This window comes from Hippopotamus amphibius, chromosome 11, assembly GCF_030028045.1.
Source record: "Hippopotamus amphibius kiboko isolate mHipAmp2 chromosome 11, mHipAmp2.hap2, whole genome shotgun sequence".
Taxonomy (NCBI): domain Eukaryota; kingdom Metazoa; phylum Chordata; class Mammalia; order Artiodactyla; family Hippopotamidae; genus Hippopotamus; species Hippopotamus amphibius.
Window position 1 is genome coordinate 62,572,865 of NC_080196.1, and position 21,140 is coordinate 62,594,004.

Here is a 21,140-nt window from a genome sequence, read left to right on the forward strand (position 1 = left end):
TGGCAACGGGCCCCCCTGTACCCACCTCCACACACCAGAGTCATCTAAGGGTCTTCCAGACCTCCCTGGGGACATAGTGTGAATGGAGGGAGGCCTGACCAGGCATGGTAAACACACTGGACAGGTGGCTGCAGCGCCCCTCCTCCCCAGTGGCCAATGCTGACTGTCCAGCTCGAAACCTTTTGTCGATGAGCAGAGGTGGGCCCTCCAGGCACCACTGACGATCCACTGCAGCCCGCCTCTGAGTCCCTGCCATTCCCGGCTCATACAGAACAAGAGGGCTAACATCCTAACTCCAAGGCACTTACGAGACTTCCGGTTGGCCCGGGAGCGCTTCCTCTCCCGGGGCACCACTCGCTGACTGGGCACTTGGGTGGCTGACTTGACGATGCGGTCCATGATCTCATCAGCCGCATCATCCGTGACGTTAGGTGAGTCATCCACTCCCATAGTCCACGAACTAGCGGATCCTGAAGGATGAAACAGCCAGAGAGCACGAAGAACTCAGAAAGAAGGAAAAAGAAACGCTGCTCCTGCTGCAGCAAAGCTCAGCAACAGCAGAGCACAGCAGAGGCCAGAGTCAGGGTTGAGCCTGATGGGCCCGGAGTGCTCCCCTGTCCCCGCTGCAGGGGCACCGCAGGGACTGGTCACCATCACCCTCCAGACGCTGACCTCCCACGAATCCATACCTGGGGCACTTCTGTCATACTACCCTGTCACATAGCTGCGTTCTCATCTCTCACTGTCCTCTAACCTTCGACCCCTGTATGTGCCTCCACCTGCCAGGTCCTCTGGTTGTGGGAGGGCAGACTCCCCACACCTTACACCACTGTGCACATCGCAGATACCCAGGGATGCGCTTCCAGCAATGTCCAGAGACATTCGTTAAGTCAGCTCTCTATCCATGGTTGTATGTGCCTAGTGAATGTCAATTTGCCATAACTTCTCATTCAGTTAAATAAAAATCAATGGATTTTGTAACATATAGTTTGTCTTTGGATTACCTAGCCTTTAAAAATTGTAACAGAATTGCCCTCTTCTATCAGGAAACACAACATATTCCTTGGTACATTGATCTGCTCCCTGTCCAAAAAAAAATATGTTTATAAATAGCTATATGTTAGGACAGTCTACGTCTGGCATAAAAGCATCTGCCTATAGACCGACAAGAAGAAAGTACCACAAAAACATGGGTTCCCAAGGCATAGTAAACAGAAATGAATGCTTTTTTAATACATCAAGAACTCTGCCTTTGTGATTGATCAATTTCCTTGTGAAATCTTGTCTATAAGATGGGAAATGCACTTCTGTAAGAAAAAAGATGTACAGTGTGCTCAGAATTATGAATTTCCTCTACCTACACTTCCCTTTGTAATAAACATACAACTTTAAAAGCCGGCAGGTGTGTGTTCTCAGACTCTATGTTTACGGAACACAGGTACCCTGTGTTAAGTTCCAACTAAAGCTGAAGAACAGTCAGCTATTCTCAAACCACAGGGGAAAAATGTTAGTAAATATATATCTTAAATTTTGAGTTCTTCTTATAAACCAATTTTTCAAACTTTTGGTCTTTGGATACTGATGGAAATAGTTGAGAATCATTGATTATGGTTCAGTAGACTGTACATTTTATAGACACGTGTTTGTGATTGAAAATTCATCATGGATATGTACTATGCTATAATTTAGTCATAATTTCTGCTAGTAAAATTCACATGACTGAATTATATACACAAATAATTCACACTTAGCAAAAGGAGTACCAGGATTCCAGTGCTCAACCACCTGCATGTATTTGAGACCTGCGGCCATAGGACAATGATGTTGTCCGATGACAAGGTTTTTGTTGTGGTCATTTGAAAAAATTGTTTTGTTTTATGAGGGGAGCATACCTACAGCGCTGGGATATAAAAATCAGCACATTTTACTTTTTCTGCTTATACCCCAGGGCAATTGATCTACTTGCTTCCATCAGAAGACTAGCTTTTTCAGCACCATAAAACCCTTTAAAAATATGTTCTTCTCAGAAACAAATTTTTGAAATAGCTGAATTTTTCTGCATTCTCAGGCTGGTCCAGGTGTTCTTATTGTAGGCAAGAGGTCTCACAGTGGCACAGCTGTCAGACTGGGGCTCTCCCGAGCCTCGGAACCACGGCCCTCCTCACAGCAGAGCCATCAATATAGCAACTGCATTTTGCCCAGCAATTTCCTGTTTTCCCTTTTACCTACTGATTTATAACTGTGTCTCATTTTGAAATGCAAAACTACCCTTCCCAAAACACACAAAACTCAATCATCTTTGCTCATAAGAGAACATAATTTGCTCCTGATGAGCCGGAAATGAAGGCATCATCTGTTCGTTCCACTGAGAATTACCTACACTTCCACCTTATACATTCCCAGGAATCTGCTTGCATTGTGATGTGTCAGGAGGTGCTTACAAGGAGCATCTTGCCATCTGTCCAGGATTGTCAGACTCATTACTGTGATGCTGTCATTTTCTCACGACCTCATTCTTGGTTCTGCTTTCTTATCCCCTCTCCCCTTGGTTACTGTCCTCACTGCCGGATTACCATCTATGCCCATTCCTCTTGGTCGTGTATATGTTTCTCTTTCTGGAAGCTTTGTTTTTTGGTTTGTTTTTGTTTGCTTGTTTGTTTTAAGCTCTTTATTGGAGTATAATTGCTTTATACTGTTGTGCCAGTTTCTGCTGTACAACAAGGTGAATCAGCTGTATTTATACATATATCCTCATATCCCCTCCCTCTCGCAACTGCCTCCCACTCTTCCTATCCCAGCCCACTAAGACATGACCCATCATAGAGTTGATCTCCCTATGTTATGCAGCAGCTTCCCACGAGTTATCTATTTCACATTTGCTAGTGTATATATGTCAATGCTACTCTCTCACTTCATCCCAGCTTTCCCTTTGACCCCCACCCCACCGTGTCCTCAAGTCTGCTCTCTACCTCTGCATCTTTATTCTTGTCCTGTCACTGGGTTCATCAGTACCATTTTTTTAGATTCCATATATGAGTTAGCATACGGTATCTGTTTTTCTCTTTCTGGCTTACTTCGCTCTGTATGACAGACTCTAGGTCCATCCACCTCACTACAAATAACTCAATTTCATTCCTTTTTATGGCTGAGTAATATTCCATTGTATATATGTGCCACATCTTTTTTATCCATTCATCTGTTGATGTGTATTTAGGCTGTTTCCATGTCCTCGCTATGAACATCGTGGTACATGTTTCTTTTTGGATTATGGCTTTCTCAGGGTATATGCTCAGTAGTGGGATTACTGGATCATATGGTAGTTCTATTTTTAGTTTTTTAAGGAATCTCCATACTGTTTTTCCATAGTGGCTGTACCAATTTACATTCCCACCAACAGTGCAGGAGAGTTCCCTTTTCTCTACACCCTCTCCAGCATTTATTGTTTCTAGATTTTTAGATGATGGCCATTCTGCCCAGTATGGGTGATACCTCATTATGATTTTAATTTGCATTTCTCTAATGATTAGTGATGCTGAGCATCTTTTTATGTGTTTGTTAGCCATCTGCATGTCTTCTCTGGAGAAGACATGTAGATGGAAATGTCTATTTAGGTCTTCTGCCCATTTATGGATTGGGTTATTTGCTCTTTTGGTATTAGGCTGCATGTGCTGCTTGTATATTTTAGAGATTAATCCTTTGTCAGTTCCTTCACTGGCAAATATTTTCTCCCATTCTGAAGGTTGTCTTCTTGTCTTATTTACGGTTTCTTTTGCTGTGCAAATGCTTTTAAATTTCAATTAGGTCCCATTTGTTTACTTTTGATTTTATTTCCATTATTCTAGGAGGTGGGTCAAAAAGGATCTTGCTTTGATGTATGTCATACAGTGTTCTGCCTATGTTTTCTTCTAAGAGTTTTATAGTTTCTGGCCTTACATTTAGGTCTTTAATCCATTTCGAGTTTATTTTTGTGTATGGTGTTAGGAAGTGTTCTAATTTCATTCTTTTACATGTAGCTGTCCAGTTTTCCTAGCACCACTTATTGAAGAGGCTGTTTTTTCTCCATTGTATATTGTTGCTTCCTTTGTCAAAGATAAGGTGCCCATATGCGCGTGGGTTTATCTCTGGGCTCTCTATATTGTTCCATTGATCTATATTTCTGTTTCTGGGCCAGTACCATACTGTCTTGATCGCTGTTCCCTTGTAGTATAGTCTGAAGTCAGGGAGCCTGATTCCTCCATCTTGGTCTTCCCTTCTCCAGATTGCTTTGGCTATTTGGGGTCTTTTGCATTTCCATACATATTGTAAAATTTTTTGTTCTAGTTCTGTGAAAAATGCCAGTGGTAATTTGATAGAGATTGCATTGAATCTGTAGATTGCTTTGGGTAGTATAGTCATTTTCACAATGTTGATTCTTCCGATCCATGGTTTGTCCCTCCATCTGTTTGTATCATCCTTGATTTCTTTCATCAGTCTTATAGCTGTCTGCATAGAGGTCTTTTGCCTCCTTAGGCAGGTTTAGTCCTAGGCATTTTATTTTTGTTGCAATGGTAAATGGGATTTTTCCCTTAATTTCTCTTTCTGCTCTTTTGTTGTTAGTGTATAGGCATGCAAGAGATTTTTGTACATTAATTTTGCATCTTGCTACTTTACTAAATTCATTACATTCAGTGCTAGCAGTTTTGTGGTAGCATCTTTAGGGTTTTCTACATATAATATCATGTCATCTGCAAAGAGTGACAATTTTACTTCTTTTTCAATTTGGATTCCTTTTATTTCGTTTTCTTCTCTGCTGTGGCTAACACTTCCAAAGCTATGTTGAATAATAGTGTATAGGCGCCCTTGTCTTGTTCCTATTCTTAGGGGGAATGCTTTCAGTTTTTCACCATTTAGAATGATGTTGGCTGTTGGTTTGTCATATATGGCTTTTATTATGTTGAAGTAATTTCCTTCTATGCCCATTTTCTGCAGAGTTTTAATCATAAATGGATGTTGAATTTTGTCAAAAGCTTTTTCTGCATCTATTGAGATGATCATATGGTTTTTATCCTTCAATTTGTTAATATGATGTATCACATTGATTGACTTGCGTATATTGAAGAATCCTTGCATTCCAGGGATAAACTCCACTATATCATGGTGTATGATCTTTTTAACGTGCTGTTGGATTCTGTTAGCTAGTATTTTGTTGAGGATTTTTGCATCTATACTCATCAGTGATATTGGCCTGTAATTCTCTTTTTTCGTGACATCTTTGTCTAGTTTTCATATCAGGGTGATAATGGCCTGGTAGAATGAGTTTGGGAGTGTTCCTCCTTCTGCTATATTTTGGAAGAGTTTGAGAAGGATAGGTGTTAGCGCTTCTCTAAATGTTTGATAGAATTCACCTGTGAAGCCATCTGGCCCTGGGCTCTTGTTTGTTGGGAGATATTTAATCACAGTCTCAATTTCAGTGCTTGTGATTGGTCTGTTCATATTTTCTATTTCTTCCTGGTTCAGTCTTGGAGGATTGTACTTTTCTAAGAATGTATCCATTTCTTCCAGGTTATCCAGTTTATTGGCATATAGTTGCTTGTAGTAGTCTCTCATGATCTTTTGTATTTCTGTGGTGTTGGTTGTTACTTCTCCTTTTTCAGTTCTAATTGTGTTGATTTGCATCTTTTCCCTTTTTTTTCCTGATGAGTCTGGCTAATGGTTTATCAATTTTGTTTATATTCTCAAAGAACCAGCATTTAGTTTTATCAATCTTTGCTAATGTTTCCTTCATTTCTTTTTTGTTTATTTCTGATCTGATATTTATGATTTCTTTCCTTCTGCTCACTTTGGGGTTTTTTTGTTCTTCTTTCTCTAATTGTTTTAGGTGTAAAGTTAGGTTGTTTATTTGAGATTTTTCTTGTTTCTTGAGGTAGGATTGTATTGCTATAAACTTCCTTCTTAGAACTGCTTTTGTGGCATCCCATAGGTTTTGTGTTTTCATTGTCATTTGTTTCTAGGTATTTTTTGAATTCCCCTTTGATTTCTTTAGTGATTTCTTGGTTGTTTACTAATGTATTGTTTAACCTCCATGTGTTTGTATTTTTTATAGTTTTTTCCCTGTAATTGATATCTAGTCTCATGGCATTGTGGTCAGAGAAGATACTTGATATGATTTCAGTTTTCTTGAATTTGCCAAGGCTTCATTTGTGACCCAAGATGTGATCTGTCCTGGAGAATGTTCCGTGTGCAGTTGAGAAGACAGTATATTCTGTAGTTTTTGGATGGAATGTCCTATAAATACCAATTAAGCTGAGACAGTCTAATGTGTCATTTAAAGCTTGTGTTTCCTTCTTTATTTTCTGTTTGGATGATTTGTCTATTGGTGTAAGTGGGGTGTTCAAGTCTCCTACTATTATTGTGTTACTGTTGATTTCCCCTTTTATGGCTGTTAACATTTGCCTTATGCATTGAGGTGCTCCTATGTTGGGTGCATAGATATTGACAATTGTTATATGTTCTTCTTGGATTGATCCCTTGATCATTATGTAGTGTCCTTCCTCGTCTCTTATAATAGTCTTTAAAGTCTAATTTGTCTGATATGAGTATTGATACTCTGGCTCTCTTTTGACCTCCATTTGCATGGAATATTTTTTTCCATCCCTTTACTTTCACTCTGTATGTGTCCCTAGGTCTAAAGTGGGTTTCTTGTAGACACCATATATAAGGGTCTTGTTTTTGTATCCATTCAGCCAGTCTCTGTCTTCTGGTTGGAGCATTTAATCCATTTACATTTAAGGTGATTCTTGACATGTATGTTCCTATTACCATTTTCTTAATTGTTTTGGGTTTGTTTTTGTTTTCTCTTATGTTTCCTTCCAAGAAAAATGCCTTTAGCAATTGTCATAATGCTGGTTTGGTGGTACTGGATTCTCTTAACTTTTGCTTGTCTGCGAAATTTTTGATTTCTCCATCAAATCTGAATGAGATTCTTGCTGGGTAGAGTATTCTTGGCTGTAGCTTTTTCTCTTTCAAGACTTTAATTATCTCCTGCCACTCCCTGTGGCCTGCAGCATTTCTGCAGAAAGATCAGCTGTTATCCTTATGGGTTTTCCCTTATACGTTATTTGTTGCTTTTCTCTTGCTGCTTTTAATATTTTTTCTTTGTGTTTAATTTTTGTTAGTTTGATTAATATATGCCTTGGTGTGCTTCTCCTTGGATTTATTCTGTATGGGACTCTCTGTGCTTCTTGGACTTGATTAACTATTTCCTTTCCCACGTTGGGGAAGTTTTCCACTATAACCTCTTCAAATATTTTCTCAGATCCCTTCTTTTTTTCTTCTTCTTCTGGGACGCCTATGATTCGAATGTTGGTGCGCTTAATGTTGTAACCGAGGTCTTTGAGGTTGTCTTCCATTCTTTTTATTCTTTTTTTCTTTTTCCTGCTCTGTGGCAGTTATTTCCCCCATTCTATCTTCCAACTCATTAATTCTTCTGCCTCAGTTATTCTGCTGTTTATACCATCTAGAGTATTTTTAATTTCAGTTATTGTATTGTTCATTACTCTTTGTTTGCTCTTTAGTTCTTCTGAGTCCTTATTAAATGTTTCTTGTATTTTCTCTATTTTTTTTTTTTTTGAGATTTTGGATCATCTTTACTATCATTACTCTGAATTCCTTTTCAGGCAATTTGCCTATTTCCTCTTCATTTATTTTGTCTTGTGGGTTTTTATCTTGCTCCTTTGCCTGCAAGGTAGTTCTTTGTTTTCTCATTTTGTGTAATTTATAGTATTTTCTATCTCCTTTCCCTGCAAGGTATTTCTTTGGTTTCTCATTTTGTCTAATTTATAGTATTTTCTATCTCCTTTCCCTATGCTGCCTAGTATTAATTCCTCTTGTCTCTGTTCTCTGCCCCCTGTGTGTGGTTGGCCCAGTATCTTGAGTAGGCTTCCTGATGGGAGGGTCTGGTGCCTGGTTTCTGGTGTGTGAATCTGAGCCTTTTCCCTCTGATGAGCAGAGCTGTGTCAAGTGATGTATTTTAGGGTATCTGTGAGCTTAATATGGCTTTAGGTAGTCTGCGTGCTGATGGATGGGTTTGTGTTCCTGTCTTGTTTGTCATTTGGTGTGAGGTATCCAGCACTGGCAGATGCAGGCAGCCAGGCATTTAATAGAGGCCTCCACAAGAATTCTCTGTGGTTAATCTTCCCTGTGGCTGAAGACCCTCTAGTGGTCTAGCTTCCTGTACTCAGTGCTGCTTCTCCAGAGCCTCCGACTTGACTTCTGGTCGAGGAATCCAGACTCCAGAGGTTGCTCATCTGGCCAGTTATGTCGGGATCTTTACAGTCCTTTCTAGTGTCCAAGGTCTTCTGCTAGTGTTCAGCCAGTTTTCTGTGGGAATTATTGCATCTTTTGATATATCCCTGATGCATCTGTGGAGAGAGATGCACTCCACATCCTTCTATTTCACTGCCATCTTTTTTCCCCCATTTTAGGTTCTGTCAATGGTCCTTCTCATACAAATCAGGGTTGTGCTTTTTCAGTGAGTCTGTGTGAATCTTCCTCCTCTCAGGTCTGTCCTCCGTCTAGGTTGATCTCCTTCCTCTCTGCTTCTTGGTAGGCTTCTCTTCCTTAGGTGTCAGCAGCTTTATGCCCCCATAGTCCAGCTGTCCACCTGTGGCTCTGTCTGGCGGCAGGTGGGCTGGTTTCCACAGAACTAAGACAGCGCTTTAAACCTACCTGCGCCCCAGCACTGTAGCTCCTGTATGCAGGCCTTTTATATTGTTTTGACTTTTGAACTATATAAAACTTTCATTTTCTCAAGAAGTAAAATTAATTCAAAACTCCCAGCAGGGCTCCCTCTGGAACAAGCACTCTGAGGAGAGGCCACAGCCCAAGCTGCCAGAGTGACCGGGGATCTTGGCACAAATACAGCTAAGGGAGGAAGTCCTGGGTGGGGAGTCACCTCTTTCTGGAACCTTTGCACTCACATATAGCCACAGAGAACACTGCACACACCTCATAGATCCCAAGGGGCCATCTGGCTCCCCACAGTCTCCCAAGTGTCAGCCAGACATTTATATATACTGAGATGTCTATATAATTTATTATATATAATATATGTATAAATATACATATATAGAGAGAGGATGGAGGGATAAAGCATTAAAGATTATGATAGAACAATATCACTTTATTTAGACTTCATTTTTTTAATATGCAAATTTTAATTTGAAAAAAATTTCAAACTAATTTTTCCCTTAAAAATCTAACTTAAATAAATAGCCTAAAAATAAAATAATTATATCCAAATAGATATTATATTAATGTAATAAATGTTTACCTTTGTTGCTGAAAGAATTTCCCTGGGTATAGACTTCTAGGTTAGAAACTTCTCTTTTTGGCAATTTAAAGATGACATTCCACTTTCTTCTGACTTCCATAGTTTTCTGTTAACTGTAAGTCATCATTCTTACTGTTGCTCCTTAGAAAGTACATTCTTTTCTCTCTGGCTGTTTTAAAGATTTTATCTATATCTTTGGGTTTGGGCAGTTTGCCCACTGTACACCTAGGTGTGGTTTTCTTTGTATTTACTCTCCTTGGATTTGCTATGTTTTCAAAATATGTGGATTGATATCTATCATGAGCCTTTGGAAAATTCTCAGCCATTATTTCTTCAAGTATTGCTTCTTACCCATCTTTTCTTTCTGGTACTCCAGTTACACATATGTTAGACCATTTGACTGTGTCCCACATATTTCTTACATTTTGTTCTGCTATTCCTAGTTTTTCTCACCATGCTTCAGTTTGTACATTTCCTATTGACCTGTGTTGTCTGAATTCACTAAGCTCTTTTGCTGGGACCAATCTGCTGTTAAACCCATGATATCAGTTAATCATTTCAGATATTTTATTTTTCAGTTCTAGAATTTCCATTTGATTCTTTTTAATAAATTTCAACCTTTTTATCAACTTATTTCTATCTTCCTTTACTTTCTTTAACACTTATAAATGGTTAAATTTGACTGCAAATTTCAGTATCTGGATCACCTGTGGATATGCTGCTCTAGTCTACTTTTCTTCTTATCAGTCATGTTTTCATGTTTTCTTGGCTCTTAATTTTGACTATGCACTAGACTTTGTATATAAAAGAATGCAGAGACTGAGGTCAGTGTCATTTTTCCCCAGTCTTTACCTTTTTCTGTTAGGCAGACACAGTGAAGGACTAAGCAGGGCTAGGGCCAGATAGCAGTTTTCACTGAGAATCAGTCTATCTATGTCTTTAAATATTCTGTCTTTAACTATCTGTATACATTTGTTGAAGGTTCTTACTCTAGCTTGTCTTTGTTTCCTCAAAACCTCAAAACGGCAGGAGATTTTTCACCTAACCTCCCCCTCCTCACCTCCCCATGCTGCCCCAGCACTTAGGAAATGTCTCACAGAGAAAACTGTTTGCATTTAAAGCTCCTCTAGCTCCAGCCTCTTATGCCAGCTCACGTGACTGCTAGAAATTCTGCTGGCTTCTCTTTACCATTAAAGTCACTCTGCTCATGGTAAGTCCAATGCTCAGCCTGTGCCCAGACTAGGCAAATGCTCTTAGAGAGGTGCTCTCAGCTCACCTACAATTCTAGTCTGTTTAATCCTCTTCCTTTCACAGTTTTCTGATGTATTTTGAAAGAAAGCTTTTGTTATTTTATTAAAGTTTCTGGTTATGGGAGCAGGAGTGGTGGCTTGTTACTCCCTATGACATGCCACCTGGAAGCAGAAGTCTCTGCAGGTGCAGAGAAAATGAACAGCTTTCCTTTCTAATCCCTTTCATCAATTAGTGAAAATGAACCCATATTGTACAAACCCAACAATACCTTTTTCTCTTTGTCCTTTCCAGTCAGGGAGGATTTTCTATTTTCTCTTTTAAAGTTAGCACAATGAGATACTAAACTCCATCTCCCAACGTGGCTTTCATTGCACTACCCTTGCATCCATCAAGGTACTGCGGCTCAAGACTCTGTACCTTGCTGAAGTCACCATGGCACAGGTGCTAATGCTGCCCTTGATCTCCTGGTGGTCATGGTTAGCCTGGTGGGCAAAGCCTACAATAGCTGCTGGCGACAGACGGACTCATGCATAGGATGTCCTAGGCCTTTTAGGGAACCAGTGATTCCCATTCCCACACCCCACAACTGCAAAGCTGTTTTATTTTATTTTTATCCTTGTTTTACATCTTTGTCTAGACTCACAGTCTCTACTGCTCAGCATTTAATGATACTATTTTCTTCTGACCTTCACTTTCTTCTTTCCTCTTATATTCTGTCTTGTTTACACATTCTTTCTCTCCTGTCACTTCTTGGTTGTTCTGAGAAATGGAGGCCTTTTATACACAGCACTGGCCAAGAAGAGGGCACTTTTCTTTCCACGTAGAAAATCAGACAATCAGAATGTCCCACACAAAGTGCGGTTTGTCACAGCTGTGTCTGTCTGCTGTTGGTCACCAAAAGGCTGATTATGCATTTCCAGATCATAATTTACTTTCTTTTCCTAATTCCACAACGAAGACTTCCTAAAAGTCAGATGGTTTGGAAAGACCAAACCCCAGAGAATTTAATCTGAGATTCTTTGATGTAATAATAATACCTGCACATGTCTGGGATATAGTTTGGGAATCAAGGTTGTAGTAGGAGGGGTGACTTTTCTACTTATCATCTGTGTCTCAGTCAGGATAACACTGGGGAAGGGTGGAGGGAAGTAGCCCTTCTTTCCAGCATAGTCATAGCTGCATATCAAAGTAAAAGCCCTGTTAAAGATGCATGTTAAGAAGAGGAGAAGGAACTAGATTCAGTGACACTGTACTCATGTGCCATAAGAAAACCATTTGGTCATTTATAAAAAAGCCTGATGTGCAGCTCCACTTGGGAATCCCGTGTAAACCTTACAGATCTAAGAACACAGCCTGGAGGCCCCCCCAACACTCCTCCTCAAGGGCAGCTTGTGGCCCTTGGTTTATAAGAAGCTCTGAGAAACCACACACACCATGTGACCCTCTTCCTGCCAAAGAAAACTTGGAACTGCCTTTGTTTTACCTTTTATGTTAAAGTTGCTATTCCTATCATTGTTTTTTAATACTTAACATAGTTGACAACAGCAAAATTAAAAAAAAAAAAGGGGGTGGCAGTCAGCAAAGCCAGACAGATGTCACTGATGGGCTTTCTCAGGAGTTTCTCCAGATCACAGCCCTCTAGACCCTGGCTGCCTTTCTCGCATCTTGTGAGCCTGAATGTTCACTGGAACCCAGGAAGGGCCTGATAGCTGCTACACACACTCTTTCATTACTGAGGTTCTGGGACATGTAAGGTAACCCAGACTGCTCAGTTTTACTTATTTTCCCATCATAATTACTACTTGAACCCCTTTTACACACTAAAGCATTCCAATTTGGGCAATAAATACATGCTTTCTTCTAGCTTGTGTGCATAGTGTGTGCTAAGCAAACACTGCGAGGAGAAAGCCTGTCCTCCAAGGAGTTCAATCTCTTTAGTTACAAAGTTCATAAGTTCCTGAGACTGCGACTGGGGTCTCAGGAGTACATGTTGAGGTAGACAGTGCAGAGGAGGTAGATTCTGGGGTGAGAGGGGACAGGCAGAGGAGAGGGGACAGGATGAGCAATGGCAGGGGCTCAGGCAGACACAGGGTGTGCAGAGCAGGACATTGCCCACAGTGTGGGGCCAAGTGAAAGCCAAGCATGGGAGCCAGAAGGGGTCGAGACCCCAGGGGACCCCAAGCAACAGCATGAACAGTGTGGGCTGGATTCTGCAGGCAGCGAGGAAACTTCAGAAGGTTAACGTGGCATCAGACTAGACCAGGGAAACATGGGTAAACGTTCTCAGATGCAAAATGCATCTTAATTCTAATTAAAATAAAAAACCCCTTCCAAGTTATGAAACAAACCTGGAAACTCTTATCTGTCTTTACTACCTGGAAGTTTTAGTTTCCTCCCTGCCTCCAAGGATTTAAAAGGCAAAAAAGGATACCATTTTAATCCAAGGGTCAGCAAACCTTTTCTATACCCTGCCTGAGAGTAAAAACATTAGGCTCTATGGTCTCTGCAGTTTAGCCCCTGGGGCTTTACCCCAAGAGGATTCATTCAGGATACTAATTCCTCTTGTGCGAATTAAGTTGTGCTTTGGCGAGGGTTGCCTGTTTTTGAGATGAAGCTACCGAAGGCGGGTCACAAAGGTGTGAGTGAAGGAGTGTGATGAGGTCAGCTTGAGAGCCCCAGGGAGTGGACGGCCCTGAGAGGCCGCATCCGGGGCGCAGTCACCTGTAGCCTGCGGCGGGGACCCGGCCCCACGGTGTGGCCACCCCGGAAGGGAGACGGCGTTACCTCGGCTTGCTCGGCTGCGCGTGCGGACGCCCAGCGCGGGGGTGGCGTCCTCCACGGCCGGGGACGAGGTTTTCAGCACAGCCTTCATGTTCTCGTGCTCCGCAGCGTCCTCTGCGTAGCTCAGGCCCTGCGGCTGGCTCGGGGACACGGGGGACCCGCTGGAGAACTTGCCAGACTGCAAGAGCAAGGGGGGTTAGGGCGTGAGGTGACTCCCCAGAAGCCAGTTCAAACTCAGAAAACCTTTAGTTGAGGAAAGACTTCTCTTCTCTGCCTCTTTTTTTGTTTACGTGCTTTCTGCAGACACATTAGTGATGGCAGTCAATGAGGGAGTCAGTGAACTAGTGACAAGGCATCTGCATATCGGGGATGTCCTCTTATCAGAAAGAGAGGCCTCAGCCCCCCACCCCCCCACCCCGCAGGACCACACCCATCCCTCCAGGTAGTGGGTCTCCCGTCTCACTGCAGATCCCTTCAGTGGGAGCCTGCAAGGGGCGATGGACCTCAACTCTGGGAAAAACTCAGAAACCAGATCTGTTTCTAACACCAAAGCCTTGATATGAACGTTGAAATATGCTTGTTAATCAAATATAGTGAGATTTATTTTTTAAAATGTAGTGCCAGAAAGCAGTTAAAATTTTCTTGTGTATCACTTAAGATGGTAGAATTTTAAAAGTGGGATTTAGTTACAGAATTGTACAGTGTTGGAGTTGGGAAGGATTTTTCCAGAACTAATCCCACCTCACTTTACAGAGAAGGAAACTGAGGCCGTCCAAGATTAAGTGACTTGCCAGAGGCCCCAAAAGTGTTTGATTCAGGCCCCAGATCAGAAGACAGCACAGAAATTCCTGCTGAAACTGGCAACACCCACTACTTCTCCTTGTGTCAAAAATTTAGTTGTTTTCACAAGCATTGCACTCACACGATGATATTCTCTAGTTCTAGCTGAACAAAGAGAGCATGTATGTTTTATGAGAGGTATGCTAGAACATCGGGCCTTAAGCACACGATGCCAAACATCTGGATAAAAAAATTAAAAGTCAGTTAGAATAACGTTTGCAAAGAGCAGCTCCATAGATTCCTGGTTGCTCTTTTTATCCAGTGTCTCAGCCCTGGTGCTAGAGCCCGGGACACATCTGTAGCTTGTACCACCTGCACTGCTCCTTACTCATCCTTCAGGGCTGAGCAGCCCTGCCTTGGTCTCTGGTTCTGGCATCTGCACCAAGGTCAGGGGGAAGAGCTACTGCCCATCCCAGCCCTCTGCCCTACAGCAGTAGGAAGAGATCCGCTGACCCTGCCACTTTTGACAGGGCCTGGGACACAGGGACAGCTTGGAAAATGCAGTTACCCTTCCATCAGTCCCTGGCACACACATCATGACAAGAACCCGTGTAAGAGGTTAGTGATCACACGGAAACCCGGCAGAAAACAGTCATGCAAGGTTTAAAGCACTGAACAGGGCTGACACTTCATGCCGTTTATGTCAGGTTAGATTCTACAGCACGCTTGGGAAGGTCACGTTCTTTGTGATTATAAACCTCCTACCTCAACTTCATCTTCTTCATCAGTCTACTCGAGAGGACAGGACAGGATGGGAAAGACAGAGGGGATTCTTAGAAGGCACAGAAGTCAGCAGAGATGAGATCATCTCAATGTCACATCAAATTCCAAATAAAGAATTCAGCCACTGCAACCAGGGTGCACCTTCTTGACTTGGGAGCGGCTGAGCCCTGCCTGCATAGCCCTCATGTCTGGACATTCTCTCCGAGAGCCCCAAGACGGGGCCTGACCAAAGTCAGGAGGGACTTGGAGCTCTAGGCCAGTCTCCTGAGGCTGCCTAGGAGGATGATACCAGGCTTACCTGGTCCCCTGATCATTACAGACCTCACTCTGTGCCCTGCCACACGGCTGGCCATCTTCCGTGGAACCCACCACCACCTCCAGGCCATCAGGACCCAGTAAGTTTACCGGCTTCCGTCTGCCTGTTTCCACCCATTAGCTGTTGTCCCCACCTCTCATCCCAAGAGCTGGACCTCTCCCTGCCCAGGCTTCCGGGTCTGGGTCCCCATGAGTCCTTCTACAGACAGGCCAGACAGGACAAATGGGACAACTGCCTGGGCAGAACAGGTCCTATTACTCTTTCCTCAGAAACATGAAATTAAGTTCTTTTTAAAATCTTACCTGTCCCTCATGGAGGCTGTGTGAACAGACAGGCCATTCTTTCAGTTATCACCAGAAAAACTGCTTTAAGTAACTAAATAAAATATCCCTCCTCCAAAAATAAATTGAGAGTAAAAGTCACGTCAATTTCTTAATTTTAAATCAAACACATCCTCAATTTAATTTGTGTTTCCACTGAGGTTACAAGCCAGGCCAGCAAATCAGACACAGGTTTTTGAGAATTGACTAAACTTTTGGGAGCCGAAATGACAAAATGCTTCCAGTTCTGCATTGCCTCCAGGCAAACGGCCTTGTGACCAAAGATGACTTTTCTTTTTTTTAACCTTAGAGCTTCTTTATTTAACTGGATGGTTGGCATTTTTCTGGCAGTTAGCACACGTGAAGGTGCTGCATGTACAAAATCTCTAGCCATCTCAGTATCCGCCAGTCATCAGCATTTCCTTTTCCTAGAAGAGGAAGCTGGGGTTGGGAGAGATTAAGTGTCTCACCCAGGATGACCACGGCCCTCTGCGATGATGGCAGAAAAGGCCACACTTGTCTTGTGCTGCCTTGTCTATGTCACCACTTTGTCTCGAACTAGTTTGGGACACAAGGAATGAGGAATGACTTAGTTTCTCACCGACCCTTACCTGGCAGGACTCCTGGATTGTAAGAAAGCAAGCCGTTCATATATTCAGAAACAGAGAAATAAGAGGAGAGACAGGCACACAAAAGCAGATTCGGGGCTGACTATGTATGTAGTGTCTTCAGATTTTACACAGACTTCTCTGTGTCTTATGAAATAATGGCTTTTCTAAAGTCATCTCTGTTTAATTGCAACCACTGCCATCCTCATTATTCAGCATCTATATTAAAAATGACTTACTACAGTTTTCTCTAAAAATCACTTCCAGCTCTAATGCTCAGGGGCTCCGTGATTCTCTATTGCCTGGTTTTGTTTGCAGTGGTCTAAATTGTGCATGTATGTTGTCTTCTACCCAGATCACAATACCCTTGAGGTACAAGTTTGTCTGTTATCACACTCACATCTTCCTAGGTACCCCGTGGTTTGCTGGGCACACAACCGGCATTTAATTGAGAGTTGGAAAAACTTAAAGCTGTATTCTTTGCTTTGAGTGACAATACCCGAATCTTCCAGCAGATGGCAATCGTTCTACATGAAAGGTGCCACTTGGCCCACTAAAAACAGGGACTGCCTTGAGGATGAACCCTGAAGAAGCCTGCACTGTCCAGATTTTAATGAGAATTTAAATATTTTTGAATCCAATTCTAGATTGGATTAGTGGTAAATATAAACATTTACCACTGTTTATAAATAGGAAGACCGAATATTTTCAGAGAAGGACAGAATTTAAAAATTAGTGGGATCTCAGGGCTTTTTGATATGTGCAACATTCATTTGACTGACACAATTGTGTCCCAACACTTTCTCAGCATCATATGCCAGGCCTGTGACAGATACTCAGGCTTCAAAATTAATTGTGAACTTTTTTTTCTTTGAATCAATCCTGACATGACCAGCTATTAAAATGTATTTATTGTGGTCCTGAGTACACTTTCTAAATCCTCTATTCTTAATTTCTACTCTCAATTTTACTTACTCTTAAAAAAAAAAAAATTAGTGGGATCTGTAAAAAAATCTCAAGAATTTGGCAGGAAATTCTAATGTGTTTTCATAACTATAAGCATACTGGGCTTGTATTTTTCACCCACCAGTATGTTTCATTTCCACAAACATAAGCACTTCCCTTTCAAAAGTTTTAAAAAATAATACTTTGGAATGAAATGCTGGCCACAGTTGGCCCAAATGAATTCAGTTTGCTTCCTCAGTTGCTGTCCTCCAGGAAGCTAAAGATCTGATTTGATCCAGGTTTCAGGAGAGGAGTCACACAACTCAGCTGATGGAACGGGCCTTCAGAACAGTCTGTAGAAAGGCTCCCTTCTGCAGAAAAGTGATCTGAGCACTCCCTAAGGGTCCAGAAAATTCCAAGGAAACAAGGGAACAAGGGGGGGGGGCGGTGAATGGTGAGGGGACTAGTCCCTGGTTCTCCTTAGAAATGCCTTAAAATTGTAACAAAATTTTTAAGATAATGCATCCAAGAAAGTCACACCCCTCAGGAACGTGGATGCTAATCCTATGTCCTCTGTTTCTCCTACAACATGAACACCCGTCGGGCACAGAAGGCAGCCTCAGTGAGGTCTTCTTAACTGATTTTATTCACCCCCAAAGAAATCTGCCTGACGTGGCTTCAGCAGAGGTTTGCGACCCCAGGATGATGCCACGGTCTAAGGCTTAATCCTTTACCCATCCAGTCCCTGGATCTCCGAGAGGCAATATGCCACTCAGATATATATAAAGATGGGCTAAGTTTCATAAAGGCACATCAGAAAGAGGCACCTGCACTGTGTGTCTTTGTCTCTGGCATCCTCACCCATTGCTCTGCCCTCCATTTAAAAAGCACCTTCCATCTGAGTGCCCACTGCACCCGTGGTTCCCCTAGGGAACTCCTGCTGATTTCACTGTCCTCTGGGCTCTTCCTCCACCCTGATATTCCCTAACTCAAGGGACTGCCAAGACCCCATCAGATTATGTCTTTGAGCAACCACATCAATTATTTCTCCATTCAGATGCCTAGAATGGGTGGTCTATGTGTCAACTAATCGGTTAGGTAGTATCATTATGATTATTAAAATCCTGAATCAATTCCCAAATCAGTACATTTGTCTTCCTGTGATAAATGTCATTATCTTTTATATTTTTTCTTCTCCTCTTCCAGTTCTACCCACATCACAAAGGCTGAAAACGGAATCAAGCATTTAATGTCATCAGCATCATACAAGCCAGCAAGTTAACTAACTGTGTGGTGAGTTCAAGTTCCTCCACCAGCCACACATCCTTAATTTACATCTTAGTTCTACGGCTTTTTTGTTGTGGTTTTTTTTTTTAAACCATGCTGCGTGGCATGCGGGAGCTTAGTTCCCTGGCCAGGGATCCAACCCGCGCCCCCTGCCCTGGAAGTGTGGAGTCTTAACCACTGGACCATCAGGGAAGTCCCTGTGGGGAGATTTTATGGTTGATTGAACTTTCAAAATAAATGACATAAAGACACTGATTTCATGAAACTTACATCGGTGATCATCTTCCCTCGGGTCTTATTTCTCTCTCTGTGGTTGGCCCGTTTCTGTTTCTGCTGCAAAACTCTTTCCCTGGTGGTGCGATACTCCAGCGCAAACTCACTGATGATCCTGCAGAACTTGTTTATGTTCACCTCCCGGATCGCATAAGGAGGGTGCCCCATAAAGAGCAGAAAGGAGTGGAACCTGCAGTGAAGGAACAATGGTGGCAAGGGCTTCAGGTTTAGGGAACAATCGGTTGTCTGCAAACTTTCAGGTAAAAACCAATCAGCCAAAAGCATTGTTCTTCGGTCTTGGGGCTTTGAGGTTGAAGAGTGAAAATGCAACCAGAAGTCAAATTCAACTCACTTTCTCACTGGAAGTGGTGGGATTTCAGGAGGTTAATTACCTTTTCTCCTTATCTGTGTTTTTTAAAATTGGTATGTAAAACTTCTATAAGAAAAATGATAAAGTACTAATTTAAGAAAAATATTGCACAGTTTCTAGATCATATGAAAACTGAATAAGGAATAAAGAAATGTTGCTCAGCAATTTCTGGAGAACCCACTGTAATGAACACGTGGAACTGATATGAACATATTTTGAATAATGTTATTCATTAATGATTTGTTAAAAGATGCTTATAAGTAAATATTTTACAATATTTTCTTGCAATATTATATGCAATCTTAATTTAATTGGGACACACCAAACAAGCAGCCCCAAATCAATTTATTTCAGCTATTTAGTATATAAATTAAAAATTACTGGGTTCTATTTACTTAAAACTTTTGGAAAAGAAATTAAATAAGCAAAGAAGTGCCCAATTTTTAGTTATTCAGGAAATGAGAAAGAAGATACTAGGAGACAGAGGAAAATTTTTATGCAGAATAAACAGTATATAACTGATACCACTAATTGTATAAAAAACCTTTTTTGATCATTCTACTTTGTACAGTTTGAATAGGTGTTTGGTTTATTTTTCAAATGAAGGACAGTGGCTTATTCTTTTTGTGAAGAATACTAAAGGAAAGCATATGACTGTATTTAAAGCGGGGTAAAAAATGCTGTTTAGGACCAAAAATGCTAGCTAAAACTATAAAACTCAGAAGAAAACATAAAGTATAACTTCTCATGACTTTTGATTAGAAAACGATTTCTTAGATATGATACCAGAAGCATAAGCACCCAAAGAAAAAAAAGAGATAAATTGGACATCAAAATTAAAAACTTTTGTGTTTCAAAGGACACTCTCAAGACTGAAAAGACAACCCAAAGAATGGGAGAAAATATTTGCAAATCATGCCTGATGAGGGGTTTGTATCCAGAATATACAGATAAATCTTACAAATCAACGCTAAAGAGACAAATAAAAAATGGACAAAAGATTTGAATAGACCTTTCCAAAAAGATTATTGGCAAACAGCCAATAAGTACATGACAAGATGCTCAACACCATTAGTCATGAGGGGAAGGCAAATCAGCACCACACTGAGACACCACTTCACAATCATCACCATGGCTGTAATAAAAAAAAAAAACAGACAATAACAAGTGTTGGTAAGGATGTGGAAAAATTGGAACCCTCACAGGAACACAAAACGGTTCAGCTGCGGTGGAAAAGACACATTTCCTAAAGAGTTAAACACTGAGTTACTCTATGACCTAATAATTTCATTCCTATATGTACTCAAAAGAAAGGATGTGTCCACACAAAACCAAAACAAACTCCATAGGCAGCATTATTCATAATAGCAAAAAAGTGGAAACCACCCAGATGTCCATCAGCAGATCAATAAACAGTGTGTGGTGTGTCCACACAAAACCCGCCCCACTACCTCTCTGACCTCATCTCCCAGGATGCCAGTCACACCTGACTGCTTGTGATTCCCTGAACAAGCCCACTGCAGGGTGTCGGGCCCTCTGTGCGGGGTGCAGGGGACCCTCAGAGACACAGCCGAGCTGAGAGCCCGCAGGGCCTCTGAGGAGGGGCGGGGCGGGGCGGCCGCTCCACTGGGAGGACCACGGGCCCTGACAAGGCGTCCAGTGCCAGCTCTTCCCTACGCCCAGCACATTCTTGCCACGGACAGCCGCCTGGAGGGCTCTCTTATCCCACGAGTCTCTGCCCAAGTATCACCTCCTCAGAGAAGCCTCCTCTAACCACCCGACATAAAACAGCACGTCTTTATCACTCCCTATCCCCATTTACACTCTGAATTTTTCTTCCTGGCTCTTATTACTACCTGACATTATATACCGGAGATGCCACGTGATATTATACATATTAGGATAGGATAGTGTAATATACGAATATATTGCCATTTATCACTCCTCAAGATCTGTGTGTAAGGTGGATCAAGGAGGCTCAATCAGCCCACAGCTGGGTCCTCTTTTATACATAAGTACAGCTCAAGAGTCCTTATCCTCCACTTTCTAACACATTGTTTTTACCTAGAGGGGATCCAGTCCTAACAAGTTGGAGATATGATTTAAGTCCAATAAG

General features: G+C 41.7%; 1 protein-coding gene across 4 annotated transcripts in view; it reads right to left on the minus strand.

Moving 5' to 3' along the window:
* The window catches only part of FHOD3 (formin homology 2 domain containing 3), a 475,552-nt gene that overhangs the window by 10,482 nt on the left and 443,930 nt on the right, over positions 1-21,140 (minus strand). For 3 of the 4 annotated variants that reach the window (XM_057698544.1, XM_057698545.1, XM_057698540.1), the window contains 3 exons: positions 18,652-18,844; positions 13,346-13,520; positions 309-470 (listed from right to left, as the gene is read on the minus strand). In XM_057698544.1, coding sequence (XP_057554527.1) covers positions 309-470; positions 13,346-13,520; positions 18,652-18,844 — 530 coding nt within the window. Of the gene's footprint in view, positions 1-308; positions 471-13,345; positions 13,521-14,887; positions 14,912-18,651; positions 18,845-21,140 lie in introns of all 4 variants that reach the window. The other variant, XM_057698543.1, reaches the window with a different exon arrangement.